We start from the raw sequence: 15158 nt of genomic DNA on the forward strand, positions 1-15158 counted from the left end.
GTTTTAATTTTAGATCAGGGACTGAATGCCCTTTTAAGGGCAATGCCCATACAAATGCCCTTTTCAGGGCAATGCGGAGCTTAGGTTTTTTAGATAGGTTTTTATTTGGGGGGGTTGGTTGTGTGGGTGGTGGGTTTTACTGTTGGGGGGAATTTGTATTTTTTTTAACATGTAAAAGAGCTGATTTCTTTGGGGCAATGCCCCGCAAAAGGCCCTTTTAAGGGCCATTGATAGTTTAGTGTAGGCTAGGGGTTTTTTTTTATTTTGGGGGGCTTTTTTATTTTAGATTAGATTAGGTGTAATTAGTTTAAATATTTGATCATTTCTTTTTTATTTTGTGTAACAGTGTTTTTTATTTTGTGTAACTTAGTTGTTATTTTTTTGTAACTTAGTAATTTTTAATAGTAGATTTAAATAACTTGAGTAGGGTTAGGTTTTTAGAAATGTAATAAAGTTAATTTAATTTGTAGTTTAATGTAATTTTAGTATAATAGTTAGGGTAGGTTAATTAATAGTTTAATATAGTTTAATGTAATTGTAGGATAATAGTTAGGGTAGGTTAATTAGTAGTTTAATATAGTTTATTTTAATTCTAAAAGGTAAGTTTAAATTTATTATAAGATAGGGATGAGTTAATATTTAAGTAAAGTTAGCGAGTTGTTAGGTTTAGAGATTAATAGCTTAATTTAGTTTATGGCAATGTGGGGGTTTATAGGTTTAATAAGTGGTAGTTAGGGGTTTAGGGGTTAATACATTTATTTAGTTGCAGAGGGGTCCGGGTGCGGCGGGATAGGGGTTAATAACTTTATTAGAGTTGCGGTGGGCTCCGGGAGTGGAGGGATGGGGGTTAATAACTTTATTTAGTTGCGGCGGGGTCCGGGAATGACGGGATAGGGGGTAAATATTTTAGTATAGTGGCGGTGTTTAGTGACAGGATATAAATAAAGTTGGGAAAAAGCCGAATAGCAGCGAGATCGATGACTGCTAGTTAACAACAGTCAGCTGCTCATCGCCCCGTCCATGGTGCGTGGCTTTTTGACAGCTTTTTTTTTATAAATAAGGAGAGCGCATTCAGTTCCGCGGCCGCGATGTTAGGCGAGCGTATTGGTGCTGTGGAATGCAGCACAGTTGACGGCTTGATAATTCGGCCTCATGGTGTACATTCTTAAATAAATACCAAACATTATTGTTCTCAGTCATCCCATGGGTATCACACTATTCAAAAGAAAAATCCATCTTGATTCCTTTTTGAAGAGTACTTTCTGTGTATTCCTTCTTCTGATTTCACTTTTTAATATGGTCTAGTCCCCAGCAGGTTAATGTTCTAACATTTTAGTTATTATAATCCATAAAATTCCTAGCAAGTTATTTGCAACTTATTTGCATTACAAATATTGCTAGATGCTCCATGACTCTAGTACCAAGGGATAGAGTAGAGATACCAACATAAAACTGGGTTGCATTCACATTCCAAACAATATATGACATTTTTGTTTTTTCAAGTTGATAAAGGTATTGTAAATATGCTTCTTTCCAAACCTGTCAATATTAAACATTGCTGGCAAAGGTTTGCTCATCTGTAGTGGGTAATCCTCCCAGAATTTGTTTCAATGGTCATCTTTTTTGCTTTTGATTTGTGTTTCTTTCCTTCTTTTTCACTGAGTTTTGAGTGTCCTGTAGGTGGTGCCCCTGATTGCTGCCGAGGTGTCCCGTTATCGGCCAGGAAAACCAGGATCACCGCTCTTAGGAGTCCACCTTCCCAGAGTTTAGGTGCGCTTATATTTGTAAGTGATATAGTCTTTTAATGGTAGTAATAAAAATTGTTGTTTTTATTTTTAAATATATTCCCAAAAAGAGCTACAGTGCACTTTTAAAACTTCTTTATTTTCCCTTTTTTGTTTGTAATACATATTTAGGGGGGTAGTAGCACTGAGTATTCCTCGAAGGCTCATCATTTATAAACAACATTTTGTAATGCCAAGTTAATGTTAATCTTATCTGGGTTTAATATTCAGAATCACTTTCATTGATGGCATGTGAATGCTATTTACCTACAGGCGTGATTTAAAATGTGATTGGTTAACTCTGAACACAGCTAGAGCCTCCATTTTGAAAGGGTTTGCAGTCTTATGCAATCAGGGTGTTGTGGGTTCTTTTTTTTATTTAAAATGTTCCTAATGATTAACTATTTTTCTCTGTATTTTTGTCTGACATTTATGTTGTTATTTCTTTCTTTACATTTAAAAAACCCTGCAATTTCATAAGGATGTGTAGACTTTTTATATCCACTGAAATAATAATTAATACTCTCCCTCAATTATTTAATTTAATTGCATAAGTGTGTACTACCAATCACTAGCTAGCTCCCAGTAGTGCATTACTTGTCTTGAGCATACCTATGTATGCGTTTCAACAAGACTACAAAACACAGTTAAAGGGACAGTCTACTTGATTTTTTTTTTAAATTGTTTAAAAATGCTAGATTCCCCAGCTTTGAATAACTAACATTGTTGCTAGTTTCTAAGCTGCTGCAGGCTGCCCCTTATCTCAGTGTTTGTTTTTTTAGCTTTTTACAATCTTGCAATACAGCCAGGCAGTGCTAGTTCATGTGTGCCATACAGATAACATTGTGCTCACTTCACAATGATAATGGATTAACAAGAACCAGCACTAATTGGCTAAACTGTAAGATTGTAATAAGCTAAAAAATAAAATGAAAAAATCAGCAAGATAAGGAGCAGTCTGTAGGGGCTTAGATACAGGTAATTATACAGGTAAAAGGATATTATCTATCTTTTAAACAATAACAATTTTTAAGTAGACTGTCCCTTTAAGTAAACTTGATAATCGATATACTGTAAATTGAAAATATTGTAGGTATTTGCACACTCTATTGGTATTATTTGACATACAAGTCCCTTTAAAAGTTTATTCTCCTATATGATTACAAGAATATTTCTTTTGAAGCAATTTAGTTTATTTAATCTTTTTAAAATAGGTACTGATTTATTGTCTCACCTGATGGACGTAATATTCTAGATCATAGAGAGCATGTACTTTTTCATCTGTGGTAGAAATTGAGTTGTTGAATGTGTTGATTATTCTGGTCATTATCTCAAAATCAGTCTCAACACGTATGTTAAGTTCACTGAAAGATTTCTTCAGTTCTTCTATAGGACGAAACTTTTTTTTCACATCTTCAATATAAGCCTATACAGGTTTAAAGAGGATACAAATAATAGATAATCACTAACAAAGAATCCAAGCAAACACGACTAAAAAGAATATGCATTGAGATGTTTCTCTTACTTGAAAATTAGCTGCTTATTAAATCTAAGACACTATATTAATATTCTTTAAACACACATGTTGTAAACAAGATTTATTTAACATATTTTACATGGGAGTACTGCAATCAATAATTTTGACCTAACCAAGTTTCTCATTTGCATTTGACAATTATTTTACGTTGTGCTAACTAGTTCTATTCTAAGTATTATGCTTCTGTTAAACCAACAACTCTGTCTTACTGAAATTTATCGCCAGCAAAGATCTGCGTCTGGGGACAGACATTTATATTCTTCTCTAACGATAACCTTGCAACTTTTTTTTTTAAAGAACATTAATACAGAGACCTGAGCTTTTAAAGTCCTATTCTGTTCACAAAATGTTGTGTCAGTGTATGAAAATGTTTTGCTCCATTTATTTGGGAATTTTTTCCATTTGCATTATGAGCTTTCTGCAGAATATATTAGAAATGGGGGATTATCAGACCAATCTATTAATGATTTGTATTAAAATGCATGCTGTTAACAGCTGCAGGTTTACTTCATCAGATAAATCCACTTACTTTACATACTAGTTTACTCTTCTATGCCAAAAAAAAGCCAGACATGCTTAAAAAATATGGATTATCATACACTTTTGTGAGATCTATATTTATTTTGGATTTTTAGTTAGTTGCTCAGTAATGAAACTGTTACTTAAAACTGCCAAGTGCTGAATATGTATGTTATAGAAATAATGTTATACTATTTTCTACATAAAACAATTGGCAGACAAGCAGCCTTTCCCAATCTCTGCTTAAAAGTAAATTGCTACCACAGTTCCAAGGTTTCTTGCAGGCAGATGTAGGATTTCAGCTACAATTTTCCAATATTTGATATTACCTGGTCCATATCGATGAAAATAAAAACAGAATTTATGCTTACCTGATAAATTACTTTCTCTTACGGTGTATTCAGTCCACGGATTCATCCTTACTTGTGGGATATTCTCAATCCCTACAGGAAGTGGCAAAGAGAGCACACAGCAAAGCTGTCCATATAGCTCCCCTCAGGCTCCGCCCCCTCAGTCATTCGACCGATGGTTAGGAGAAAAAGGAGAACCATAGGGTGCAGTGGTGACTGTAGTTATTTTAAATTAAATTTGAACCTGACATAAATGTCACGGCGGGCCGTGGACTGAATACACTGTAAGAGAAAGTAATTTATCAGGTAAGCATAAATTCTGTTTTCTCTTACTTGGTGTATTCAGTCCACGGATTCATCCTTACTTGTTGGATACCAATACCAATGCAATAGGACACGGATGAAGGGAGGGAACAAGTCAGGTAACCTAAACGGAAGGCACCACTGCTTGCAAAACCTTTCTCCCAAAAATAGCCTCCGAAGAATCAAAAGTATCGAATTTGTAAAATTTGGCAAATGTATGCAGTGAAGACCAAGTCGCTGCCTTACAAATCTGTTCAACAGAAGCCTCATTCTTGAAAGCCCATGTGGAAGCCACAGCTCTGGTGGAATGAGCTGTAATTCGTTCTGGAGGCTGCTGTCCAGCAGTCTCATAAGCCAATCGGATGATGCTTTTCAGCCAAAAGGAAAGAGAGGTAGCAGTCGCTTTCTGACCTCTCCTCTTACCAGAATAGACGACAAACAAGGATGATGTTTGTCTGAAATCTTTAGTTGCTTTTAAATAGAATTTTAAAGCACGAACCACGTCAAGATTGTGTAAAAGTCGTTCCTTCCTAGAAACTGGATTAGGACACAGAGAAGGAACAATGATTTCTTGGTTAATATTCTTATTAGAAACCACCTTTGGAAGAAAACCAGGTTTGGTACGCAAAACAACCATCACACTGCAAAGCAGACAATTCAGAAACTCTTCGAGCAGAAGAAATGGCTACTAAAAACAAAACTTTCCAAGATAATAACTTAATATCTATGGAATGTAAAGGTTCAAACGGAACCCCTTGAAGAACTGAAAAAACTAAATTTAGACTCCAAGGAGGAGCCACAGGCTTGTAAACAGGCTTGATTCTAACTAGGGCCTGTGCAAACACCTGAACGTCTGGTACAGCTGCCAGGCGCTTATGTAACAGAATAGACAGAGCAGATATCTGTCCCTTTAAGGAACTAGCTGACAGGCCTTTCTCCAATCCTTCTTGGAGAAAAGCTAATATCCTTGGAATCCTAACCTTACTCCACGAGTAACCCTTGGATTCACACCAACCAAGATATTTCTGCCATATCTTATGGTAAATTTTCCTAGTAACAGGCTTTCTGGCCTGTATCAGAGTGTCTATAACTGATTCAGAGAAACCACGCTTAGCTAAAATTAAGCGTTCAATCTCCAAGCAGTCAGTTGCAGAGAAACTAGATTTGGATGCTTGAAAGGACCTTGAAGTAGAAGATCCTGCCTCGATGGCAGTCTCCATGGTGGGACCGATGACATGTCCACTAGGTCTGCATACCAAGTCCTGCGTGGCCACGCAGGCGCTATCAGAATTACCAAAGCCTTCTCCTGTTTGATTCTGGCTATTAGCCGAGGGAGAAGAGGAAACGGTGGAAAGACATAAGCTAGACTGAATGACCAAGGCGCTGTTAAAGCATCTATCAATGCCGCCTTGGGATCTGGATCCGTAAAGGGGAAGTTTGGAGTTCTGACGGGATGCCATCAGATCCAATTCTGGAATGCCCCATAGCTGGGTCAGCTGAACAAAAACCTCTGGGTGGAGTTCCCACTCCCCCGGATGAAAAGTCTGACGACTTAGAAAATCCGCTTCCCAGTTGTTTACCCCTGGGATGTGAATTGCAGATAGATGGCAGGAGTGATCCTCCGCCCATTTGATGATCTTGGATACTTCTTTCATCGCTAGGGAACTCCTTGTTCCTCCCTGATGATTGATGTACGCTACAGTCGTGATGTTGTCCGACTGAAATCTGATGAATTTGGACTCCGCTAGTTTAGGCCATGCTTGGAGCGTGTTGAATATCGCTCTCAGCTCCAAAATGTTTATCGGGAGAAGATATTCTTCCCGAGACCATAGACCCTGAGCCTTCAGGGAGTTCCAGACCGCACCCCAACCTAACAGACTGGCATTGGTCGTGACAATGATCCACTCCGGTCTGCGGAAACTCATTCCCTGAGACAGGTGATCTTGAGACAACCACCAGAGAAGAGAGTCTCTGGTTTTCTGGTCCATTTGTATTTGAGGAGATAAATCTGCGTAATCCCCATTCCACTGCTTGAGCATGCACAGTTGCAGTGGTCTGAGATGAATTTGGGCAAAAGGGACTACGTCCATTGCCGCCACCATTAAACCAATCACCTCCATGCACTGAGCCACAGAAGGCCGATGAATGAAATGAAGAGCTCGGCAGATGTTCAACAGTTTGGACTTCCTGACCTCTGTCAGAAAGATTTTCATTTCTACCGAGTCTATTAGTGTCCCCAGAAAGGGAACCCTTGTAAGCGGGGACAGAGAACTTTTTTCTACGTTCACCTTCCACCCGTGAGACCTTAGAAAGGCCAGAACAATGTCTGTATGAGCCTTGGCTCTGTGGAAAGACGACGCCTGTATTAATATGTCGTCTAGGTAAGGTGCTACTGCAATGCCCCGCGGTCTTAGCACCGCCAGAAGGGACCCTAGCACCTTTGTGAAAATTCTGGGAGCGGTGGCAAACCCGAAAGGAAGGGCCACAAACTGGTAATGTTTGTCCAGAAAGGCGAACCTTAGGAACTGATGGTGATCTTTGTGGATAGGAATATGTAGGTACGCATCCTTTAGATCCACGGTAGTCATATATTGACCTTCCTGGATCATCGGCAAGATTGTCCGAATGGTTTCCATCTTGAAAGACGGAACTCTGAGGAATTTGTTTACAATCTTTAGATCCAGGATTGGCCTGAAAGTTCCCTCCTTTTTGGGAACTACGAACAGGTTTGAGTAAAAGCCCAGTCCTTGTTCTGCAATTGGAACTGGGTGTATTATTTCCATTTTTAGGAGATCTTCTACACAGCGTAAGAACGCCTGTTTCTTTGTTTGGTCTGAAGATAAACGAGAACTGTGGAACCTTCCCCTTGGGGGAGAATCCTTGAATTCTAGAAGGTACCCCTGAGCAACTATTTCTAATGCCCAGGGATCCGGAACATCTCTTGCCCAAGCCTGAGCAAAGAGAGAAAGTCTGCCCCCTACTAGATCCGGTCCCGGATCGGGGGCTACCCTTTCATGCTGTCTTGGTAGCAGGAGCAGGCTTCTTGGCCTGTTTACCCTTATTCCAGCCCTGCAAGGGTTTCCAGGTTGCTTTGGGCTGGGAAGCATTATCTTGCTTTGCGACAGCAGAGGTTGCAGCAGGTCCGCTCCTGAAGTTGCGAAAGGAGCGAAAATTAGCCTTGTTTTTGGCCTTAAACGGCCTATCTTGAGGGAGGGCATGACCCTTGCCCCCAGTGATATCTGAAATAATTTCTTTCAGCTCTGGGCCGAAAAGGGTCTTCCCCTTGAAGAGAATATTTAACAGTTTTGTTTTGGACGACACATCCGCCGACCAAGATTTGAGCCAAAGCGCTCTTCGCGCCATGATGGCAAAACCTGAGTTTTTCGCCGCTAGTTTAGCTAACTGGAAAGCGGCATCAGTGATAAAAGAATTAGCCAGCTTTAGAGCATGAATTCTATCCATGACATCATATGAAGTCTCCCTCTGGAGCGACTCCTCCAGGGCCTCGAACCAAAAAGCCGCTGCAGTAGTTACAGGAATAATGCAGGCAATTGGCTGAAGTAGAAAACCTTGCTGAACAAAAATTTTCTTCAGCAATCCTTCTAATTTTTTATCCATAGGATCTTTGAAAGCACAACTGTCCTCTATTGGTATAGTTGTACGCTTAGCAAGTGTTGAAACAGCCCCCTCAACCTTAGGGACCGTCTGCCACTCGTCCTGCCTGGGGTCGTTTATGGGGAACATTTTCTTAAAGATAGGGGGGGGGGAACAAAGGGTATACCTGGTCTCTCCCACTCCCTAGTCACAATATCCGCCACCCTCTTTGGGATCGGAAATGCCTCAGTGTAAACAGGGACCTTTAAAAACATGTCCATCTTACAGAATTTTTCTGGGACCACCATGGGGTCACAATCATCCAACGTAGCTAAAACCTCCTTAAGCAGTAGGCGGAGGTGTTCCAGCTTAAATTTACTAAGGAATCAGAATCTGCCCGCTGAGAAACTTTTCCTGTATCAGAAATTTCTCCATCAGACAGACCTTCCCTCACTGCTACTTCTGAGTTTTGTGAGGGTACTACAGATAAATTATCCAAGGCGTCTGATTGCTCATCCTCTGTATTTAAAACTGAGCTATCACGCTTTCTTGGAAAAACTGGCAGTTTGGAGAAAAATGCTGCGAGGGAATTATCCATTACTGCTGCTAATTGTTGTAAAGTAATAGGGGCCAATGCGCTAGAGGTACTAGGCATCGCTTGCGCGGGCGTAACTGATGTCGACACATGGGGAGAGGAAGAAGGACTATCCTCATTACCCTCAGTTAAAGAATCATCTTGGGCTACATTTTTAAGCGTCACTGTATGGTCTTTAAAATGCTTAGATGTTTTAGCACACTTTACACATAAATGCAATGGGGGTACCGCTATGGCTTTTAAACATAAAGAACAAGGTCTATCTGAAGTCTCAGACATGTTTAACAGACTTATACAGCACTACAATACAGAAAAAAACAATACAGAAAAAATCACTTTTTGAAAAAACGTTACTGTGTCTTTAAATAAAAAAAAGCACACACTTTTTTTCCAAATCACCAAAAAACATCCGATCTTTATGAAAATTTCACCACATGATCCTGATGCTTTGAAATGATTGCACACAAAATTTTAAATCAATTAACCCCTTATTGACCAAACCGGAGCAAATTGTAGTAAACAACCGGTTTAACACACTACAGCACGGTGCCACAGTCTTTGCTGCGGCCCTAACTTCCCTTAGGGTTATTTGTAGCTGAAATATAAGCCTCCTTGATGTCCTCCTGCACTCTCAGGACTCTACACATGAAGCTGCATGAGCTGTTCTGAAATTCAACTGCGCAACTGAGGCGCGAAACTGAGGCCCCCTCCCTCTTCAGTCCAGAGTTATGGGGCCTTCCTGAGTCAGACTAGGCGTCTGATAATATGCCAGGCGAAATAAAAACCCCAAAAAGTGTTTACAACGTTTCAAACACTTAAATAAATATAAGATTCCATCAATAAAACAATCGATTTAGCCCATCACAGTGTCTACCAGTATTTAAGCCCTTAAAGGGCCACTGTAAGTAAATATTTTCTATGCCTGTTACTAACTAACTACCCCAAATACGCTTTTTATCAATAGCATTTCATTAACATATCTCTTCCGTATGTCAGAAATCTTGTCTGCAAATTTAATTGTTTTCTAAACCCACTCTGTGGGTATCCTTTGCTCTGTACCAATCCGTTTACAATACCTAGGTTTCAACACAAAGTTATTGGTTTAAGTATTTTGAACATGCAGTGCTGAAAATAGTGGGCAGGATAACGTGACATCATCGGCGAATAAAAGATATAACTTTTAGAACGTTATGAAACTTCGTTTTGGAGAAAATAAATATAGGTCAGTAGGTTTTAATTAATGTTTATTAACTTCAATATGTTAGTTTTTTAACTTACAAATTATAACAGAAAGTAATCCTTTAACTGAAGCCATCCTTCTATACTGCGTCTCAGAAAATGGCTTACCTTCCCTCATGGGGATCTCTGTCAGCCTTCTAGCATTACCAGGTCTTGTTAGAAATAAATGACTGAGCATACCTTAAGCAGTTAAGCCTGCAAACTGTTCCCCCCAACTGAAGTTTTCCTGTACTCAACAGTCCTGTGTGGGAACAGCAATGGATTTTAGTTACAACATGCTAAAATCTTTTTCCTCTCATCAGAAATCTTCATCACTTTCTGCCTCAGAGTAAATAGTACAAACCAGCACTATTTTAAAATAACAAACTCTTGATTGAAGAAATAAAACTACAAATCTAACACCACAAACTCTTTACCCTCCCGTGGAGATGCTACTTGTTAGAGTGGCAAAGAGAATGACTGGGGGGCGGAGCCTGAGGGGAGCTATATGGACAGCTTTGCTGTGTGCTCTCTTTGCCACTTCCTGTAGGGATTGAGAATATCCCACAAGTAAGGATGAATCAGTGGACTGAATATACCAAGTAAGAGAAAGTAGTACAAAAAAAAAGCATTTTGCGTTAAGACCAAAATATAACTTTTTGTCTATTTTTAAAAACACAAAAATGAAGAAGTTCAACCCCAAACTGTAGGTAAAACCATGTATTTGTTGTATCTCCCTACTACTACGGCATATACTTACAGAATAAATGAACATATATAAATGTCAACCACATCAATTTAAAAACAAACATGATACAGAACAATAATTTGTAATTATCCTTTGGTGTATTCAGGAGTCCCCATCTGCTTCTGGTAAGACTTTCAGTCTTTTCTTTAATTTCTAAGGCAAATCTTGATAAATCCAAGGCACCTGGTCGCCATAGCAATTTACAAACTGAACTTGCCATACTGCTGCATAACAACTCACAAGCCTTGCATCCATTAACCTACCTGTACGGTGTTCTAAATAGTACTACAATTCCCAGTATGCTATACAATCAAAGAGCACTAAATTGCAAAGGCAACTTGAGGTGTTCCACTAATTCAACAGCAGACGGAAAGGCATGGCTTTAAAAAACTAAATTTATTCTTACCTCATAAATTCCTTTCCATCTTGGTGGTGAAAGTCCAAAATGATTCATTACTGTTGGGAATTAATCCCCTGGCCACCAGGAGGAGGCAAAGACACCCTACACCAAGAGCATTAATATCCCTCCTACTTCTCTGACCCTCCAGAATTATGTATAGTCAAGAATACGAGAAAGAAGTAAGAAAGATAGTATGGTAAAGAGATACAAACCAGAACTACCACTAGAAAAACCGGGTGGGTTCATGGACTCTCACCACCAAGAAAGAAAGGAATTTATCAGGTAAGAATAAATTATGTTTTCTTTCTTATGGTGGTTAGAGTCTGTGACAATTAATTACTGTTGAGATGGGTGGGACAAAAAAAAAAAAGACGAGAACCTTTTTACCAGGAACTAGAGCCTGAATAACCTTCCTACCAAAAACTGAAAAAAGCTAGTGAAAGTGTGAAGAGATGATGCAAATATGTTATACTGACACCATATTCTTGAAAGCCCAAGAAAAGCAGACAGAATGAGCCATTATATATAATAAGACATAATATATAAAAAGGCAGCAACTGAACAGTCCAAATAAGCTCTAAGAATCAGACTCTTCAACAAAGAAGTTAATGTAACAGAAGTTGTTTTCTGACTCTTACGCTTCCCTGAAACCAAAACAAATTTGAAGATTGTTGAACATCTCTAGATGCTTGTAGATAAGAGTACAATGCTTCCACGGTATGCAATAATCTCTCCTGTGAAGATTCTGTATTAAGGCATAAGAAACCAACCACAAGTTCTTGGTTAATATTCTCAAAATAAACCACCTCAGAAAAGAAAGTAGACAAAGTCCGCAACACAGCTTTGTCCAAATTAAACACAGAGGATCTCCTCTAAGGATTGAAACCGGTAAGGAATCATACTGAAGGAATATGGTTCCTGCAATATAAGCAATACCCAAAGCTGGGTTGAAAAAACAGGCCCCCTTGTAGAAAGGCCTTCCTGAGAAAGTCTTCTAGCTAAGGTAGAGATAGCTCCTTCCACCTTAGGAATGGTTTCCCAATATTCCAGATTAGTATCTACATAAGGAGAAGGAGCAACTGGAATTCCAGGTTTGTCTCATTCTTGGAAATAATCTCTGAGGTATTGGAAAGGACCTCAGCTGTCATACATGTGTGTCTGAAGATAACATGTAGTTATCTTCAACTGGCTTAGGGCTATATATGTCTATATATGTACTTATGTGTTTATATGTGTATATATGTCTGAAAATGCACATATACACTTATAAATACATATGTACACACATGTAAACATATATATATATAATACATATTTAGACATGTATCTATGTATGTATCTCTATGTTAAAGTCCTTTGCATGTCTTTTTTTTTCTAACACCTGAGACCTCATCTCTTTGAGCGCTTATAACTTTTTAATGCAATATTTGTATTAGATAATTTTTTATTAGATAGTGTTATTATGAGTGTAACTGCACTGTTAAATGTATTTTTGATGTGTTTTTTTATTACTTTTTTGTCTTGCGCTATAGTGAACCAGAGCTATCCTGACGTGCGTTAAATTAATTTGCACTTGAGTGAACGCGTTTGCTTTCAACTTGCAATATGCACTACTTCCCACGTGCGCAAAGAACCGCGATAAGCCCCTTTTACTAGCACACAACTGTTAGTGCGCCACTCATTATATAGCCCTTAGTGTCCTGAAACCCTAAAGCTGTCAAAACTTCATTAAGTAATAGCTGTAGAAGCTCAGCTAAAAGTGAAAAGTAATCTCCTCAAATTCCTGATCCAAATTGAAGATAACTCCTTAGAACACAGTTCTCCTTCAAAGAGAGAAGATCCATCTAAACCTGAAAAAAGTAGGCACCTCACCTTTAGTAAATGAAATAGAGGAAATACATTTAACTTTGCGCTTACCTGAAGGAGACATAAGTGTTCGTTCAAACTAGGCTAAAAGTCAGTGAAATGCCATCCTGAATAGTATACACAGGAGGTGGGCAAATAAGATTTAGAGTAGTCAAAGTAGGCAAATGAGATTGCAAAACAGCAAAGTTGAGCTGGTGGCCAGACATTTGTTAGGTGCAAAAGAAAATCAGTGGATCGACCCTCTGCAGAGTGTAACCAAGCAGAGACAGTTCCAGTCTGCTTCACTAACAAACTATAACAGTGCCAAATCACAAAATAATCCTTTTACAGATATGAAAACACTTAACAACAGATCCAAGAGAATTTTGAAAAGAGAATAAAAGATATATAAACAGCAATAAATACAGTATTTATATACTATCTGAGAACATAGCGCTGCGGAATCTACAGTATTCAGTCAGGCAATAAACTAATAAATAACATCTTAAGCTTAAAACTCTAACAATTCCTAAATGTTAAAGGGACAGCCTACTTAAAAATGTTTATTGTTTAAAAAATAGATAATCCCTAAATTACATATTCCCCAGTTTTGCATAACCAACACAGTTATATTAATATACGTTTTACTTCTTTGATTACCTTGTATCTAAGCTTCTGCAGACAGCCCCTTATCTCCATTCTTTGAGAGACTTGCATATGCCTGTCTCTTTAATGTTTAAATGCTTACGGCTAGATTTAGAGTTCTGCATTAGCCGTCAAAACCAGCGTTAAGGGGTCCTAACGCTGGTTTTGGCCGCCCGCTGGTATTTAGAGTCAGTCATGAAAGGGTCTAACGCTCACTTTCCAGCCTGCAACTTTTCCATACCGCAGATCCCCTTACGCCAATTGCATATCCTATCTTTTCAATGGGATCTTCCTAACGCTGGTATTTAGAGTCTTGGCTGAAGTGAGCGTTAGAACTCTAACGACAAAACTCCAGCCGCAGAAATAAGTCAGGAGTTAAGAGCTTTATGGGCTAACGCCGGTTCATAATGCTCTTAACTACTGTGCTCTAAAGTACACTAACACCCATAAACTACCTATGCACCCCTAAACCGAGGTCCCCCCACATCGCCGCCACTATAATTAAATTTTTTAACCCCTAATCTGCCGACCGCACACCGCCGCAACCTACATTATCCCTATGTACCCCTAATCTGCTGCCCCTAACATCGCCGACACCAACATAATATTTATTAACCCCTAATCTGCCCCCCCCCAACATCGCCGCTACCTACCTACACTTATTAACCCCTAATCTGCCGACCGGACCTCGCCGCCACTATAATAAATGTATTAACCCCTAAAGCTAAGTCTAACCCTAACCCTAACACCCCCCTAAATTAAATATAATTTTAATCTAACAAAATAAAATAAATCTTATTAAATAAATTAATCCTATTTAAAGCTAAATACTTACCTGTAAAATAAACCCTAATATAGCTACAATATAACGAATAATTATATTGTAGCTATTTTAGGATTTATATTTATTTTACAGGCAACTTTGTATTTATTTTAACCAGGTACAATAGCTATTAAATAGTTAATAACTATTTAATAGCTACCTAGTTAAAATAATTACAAAATTACCTGTAAAATAAATCCTAACCTAAGTTACAATTAAACCTAACACTACACTATCAATAAATTAATTAAATAAACTACCTACAATTATCTACAATTAAATCAACTAAACTAAATTACAAAAAATAAAAAAAGATTACAAGAATTTTAAACTAATTACACCTACTCTAAGCCCCCCCAAAAATAACAAAGCCCCCCAAAATAAAAAAAATGCCCTACCCTATTCTAAAATAAAAAGTTAACAGCTCTTTTACCTTACCAGCCCTTAAAAGGGCCTTTTGCGGGGCATGCCCCAAAGTAAACAGCTCTTTTGCATTTTAAAAAAACATACAATACCCCCCCCAACATTACAACCCACCACCCACATACCCCTAATCTAACCCAAATCCCCCTTAAAAAAACCTAACACTAAGCCCCTGAAGATCTCCCTACCTTATCTTCACCACGCCGGGTATCACCGATCCGTCCAGAAGAGGCTCCAAAGTCTTCATCCTATCCGGCAAGAAGAGGTCCAGAAGAGGCTCCGAAGTCTTCATCCTATCCGGCAAGAAGAGGACATCCGGACCGGTAGACATCTTCATCCAGGCGACGTCTTCTATCTTCATCCATCCGGCACGG

General features: G+C 38.7%; 1 protein-coding gene across 3 annotated transcripts in view; it reads right to left on the reverse strand.

The window, feature by feature from the left end:
- Positions 1-15158, reverse strand: part of SIL1 (SIL1 nucleotide exchange factor) — a 330998-nt gene that overhangs the window by 119294 nt on the left and 196546 nt on the right. For all 3 annotated transcript variants that reach the window (XM_053718549.1, XM_053718550.1, XM_053718548.1), the window contains one exon: positions 3019-3210. In XM_053718549.1, the coding sequence (XP_053574524.1) occupies positions 3019-3210 (192 nt within the window). The remainder of the gene's footprint in view (positions 1-3018; positions 3211-15158) is intronic.

This window comes from Bombina bombina, chromosome 6, assembly GCF_027579735.1.
Source record: "Bombina bombina isolate aBomBom1 chromosome 6, aBomBom1.pri, whole genome shotgun sequence".
NCBI classification, from domain to species: Eukaryota; Metazoa; Chordata; class Amphibia; order Anura; family Bombinatoridae; genus Bombina; species Bombina bombina.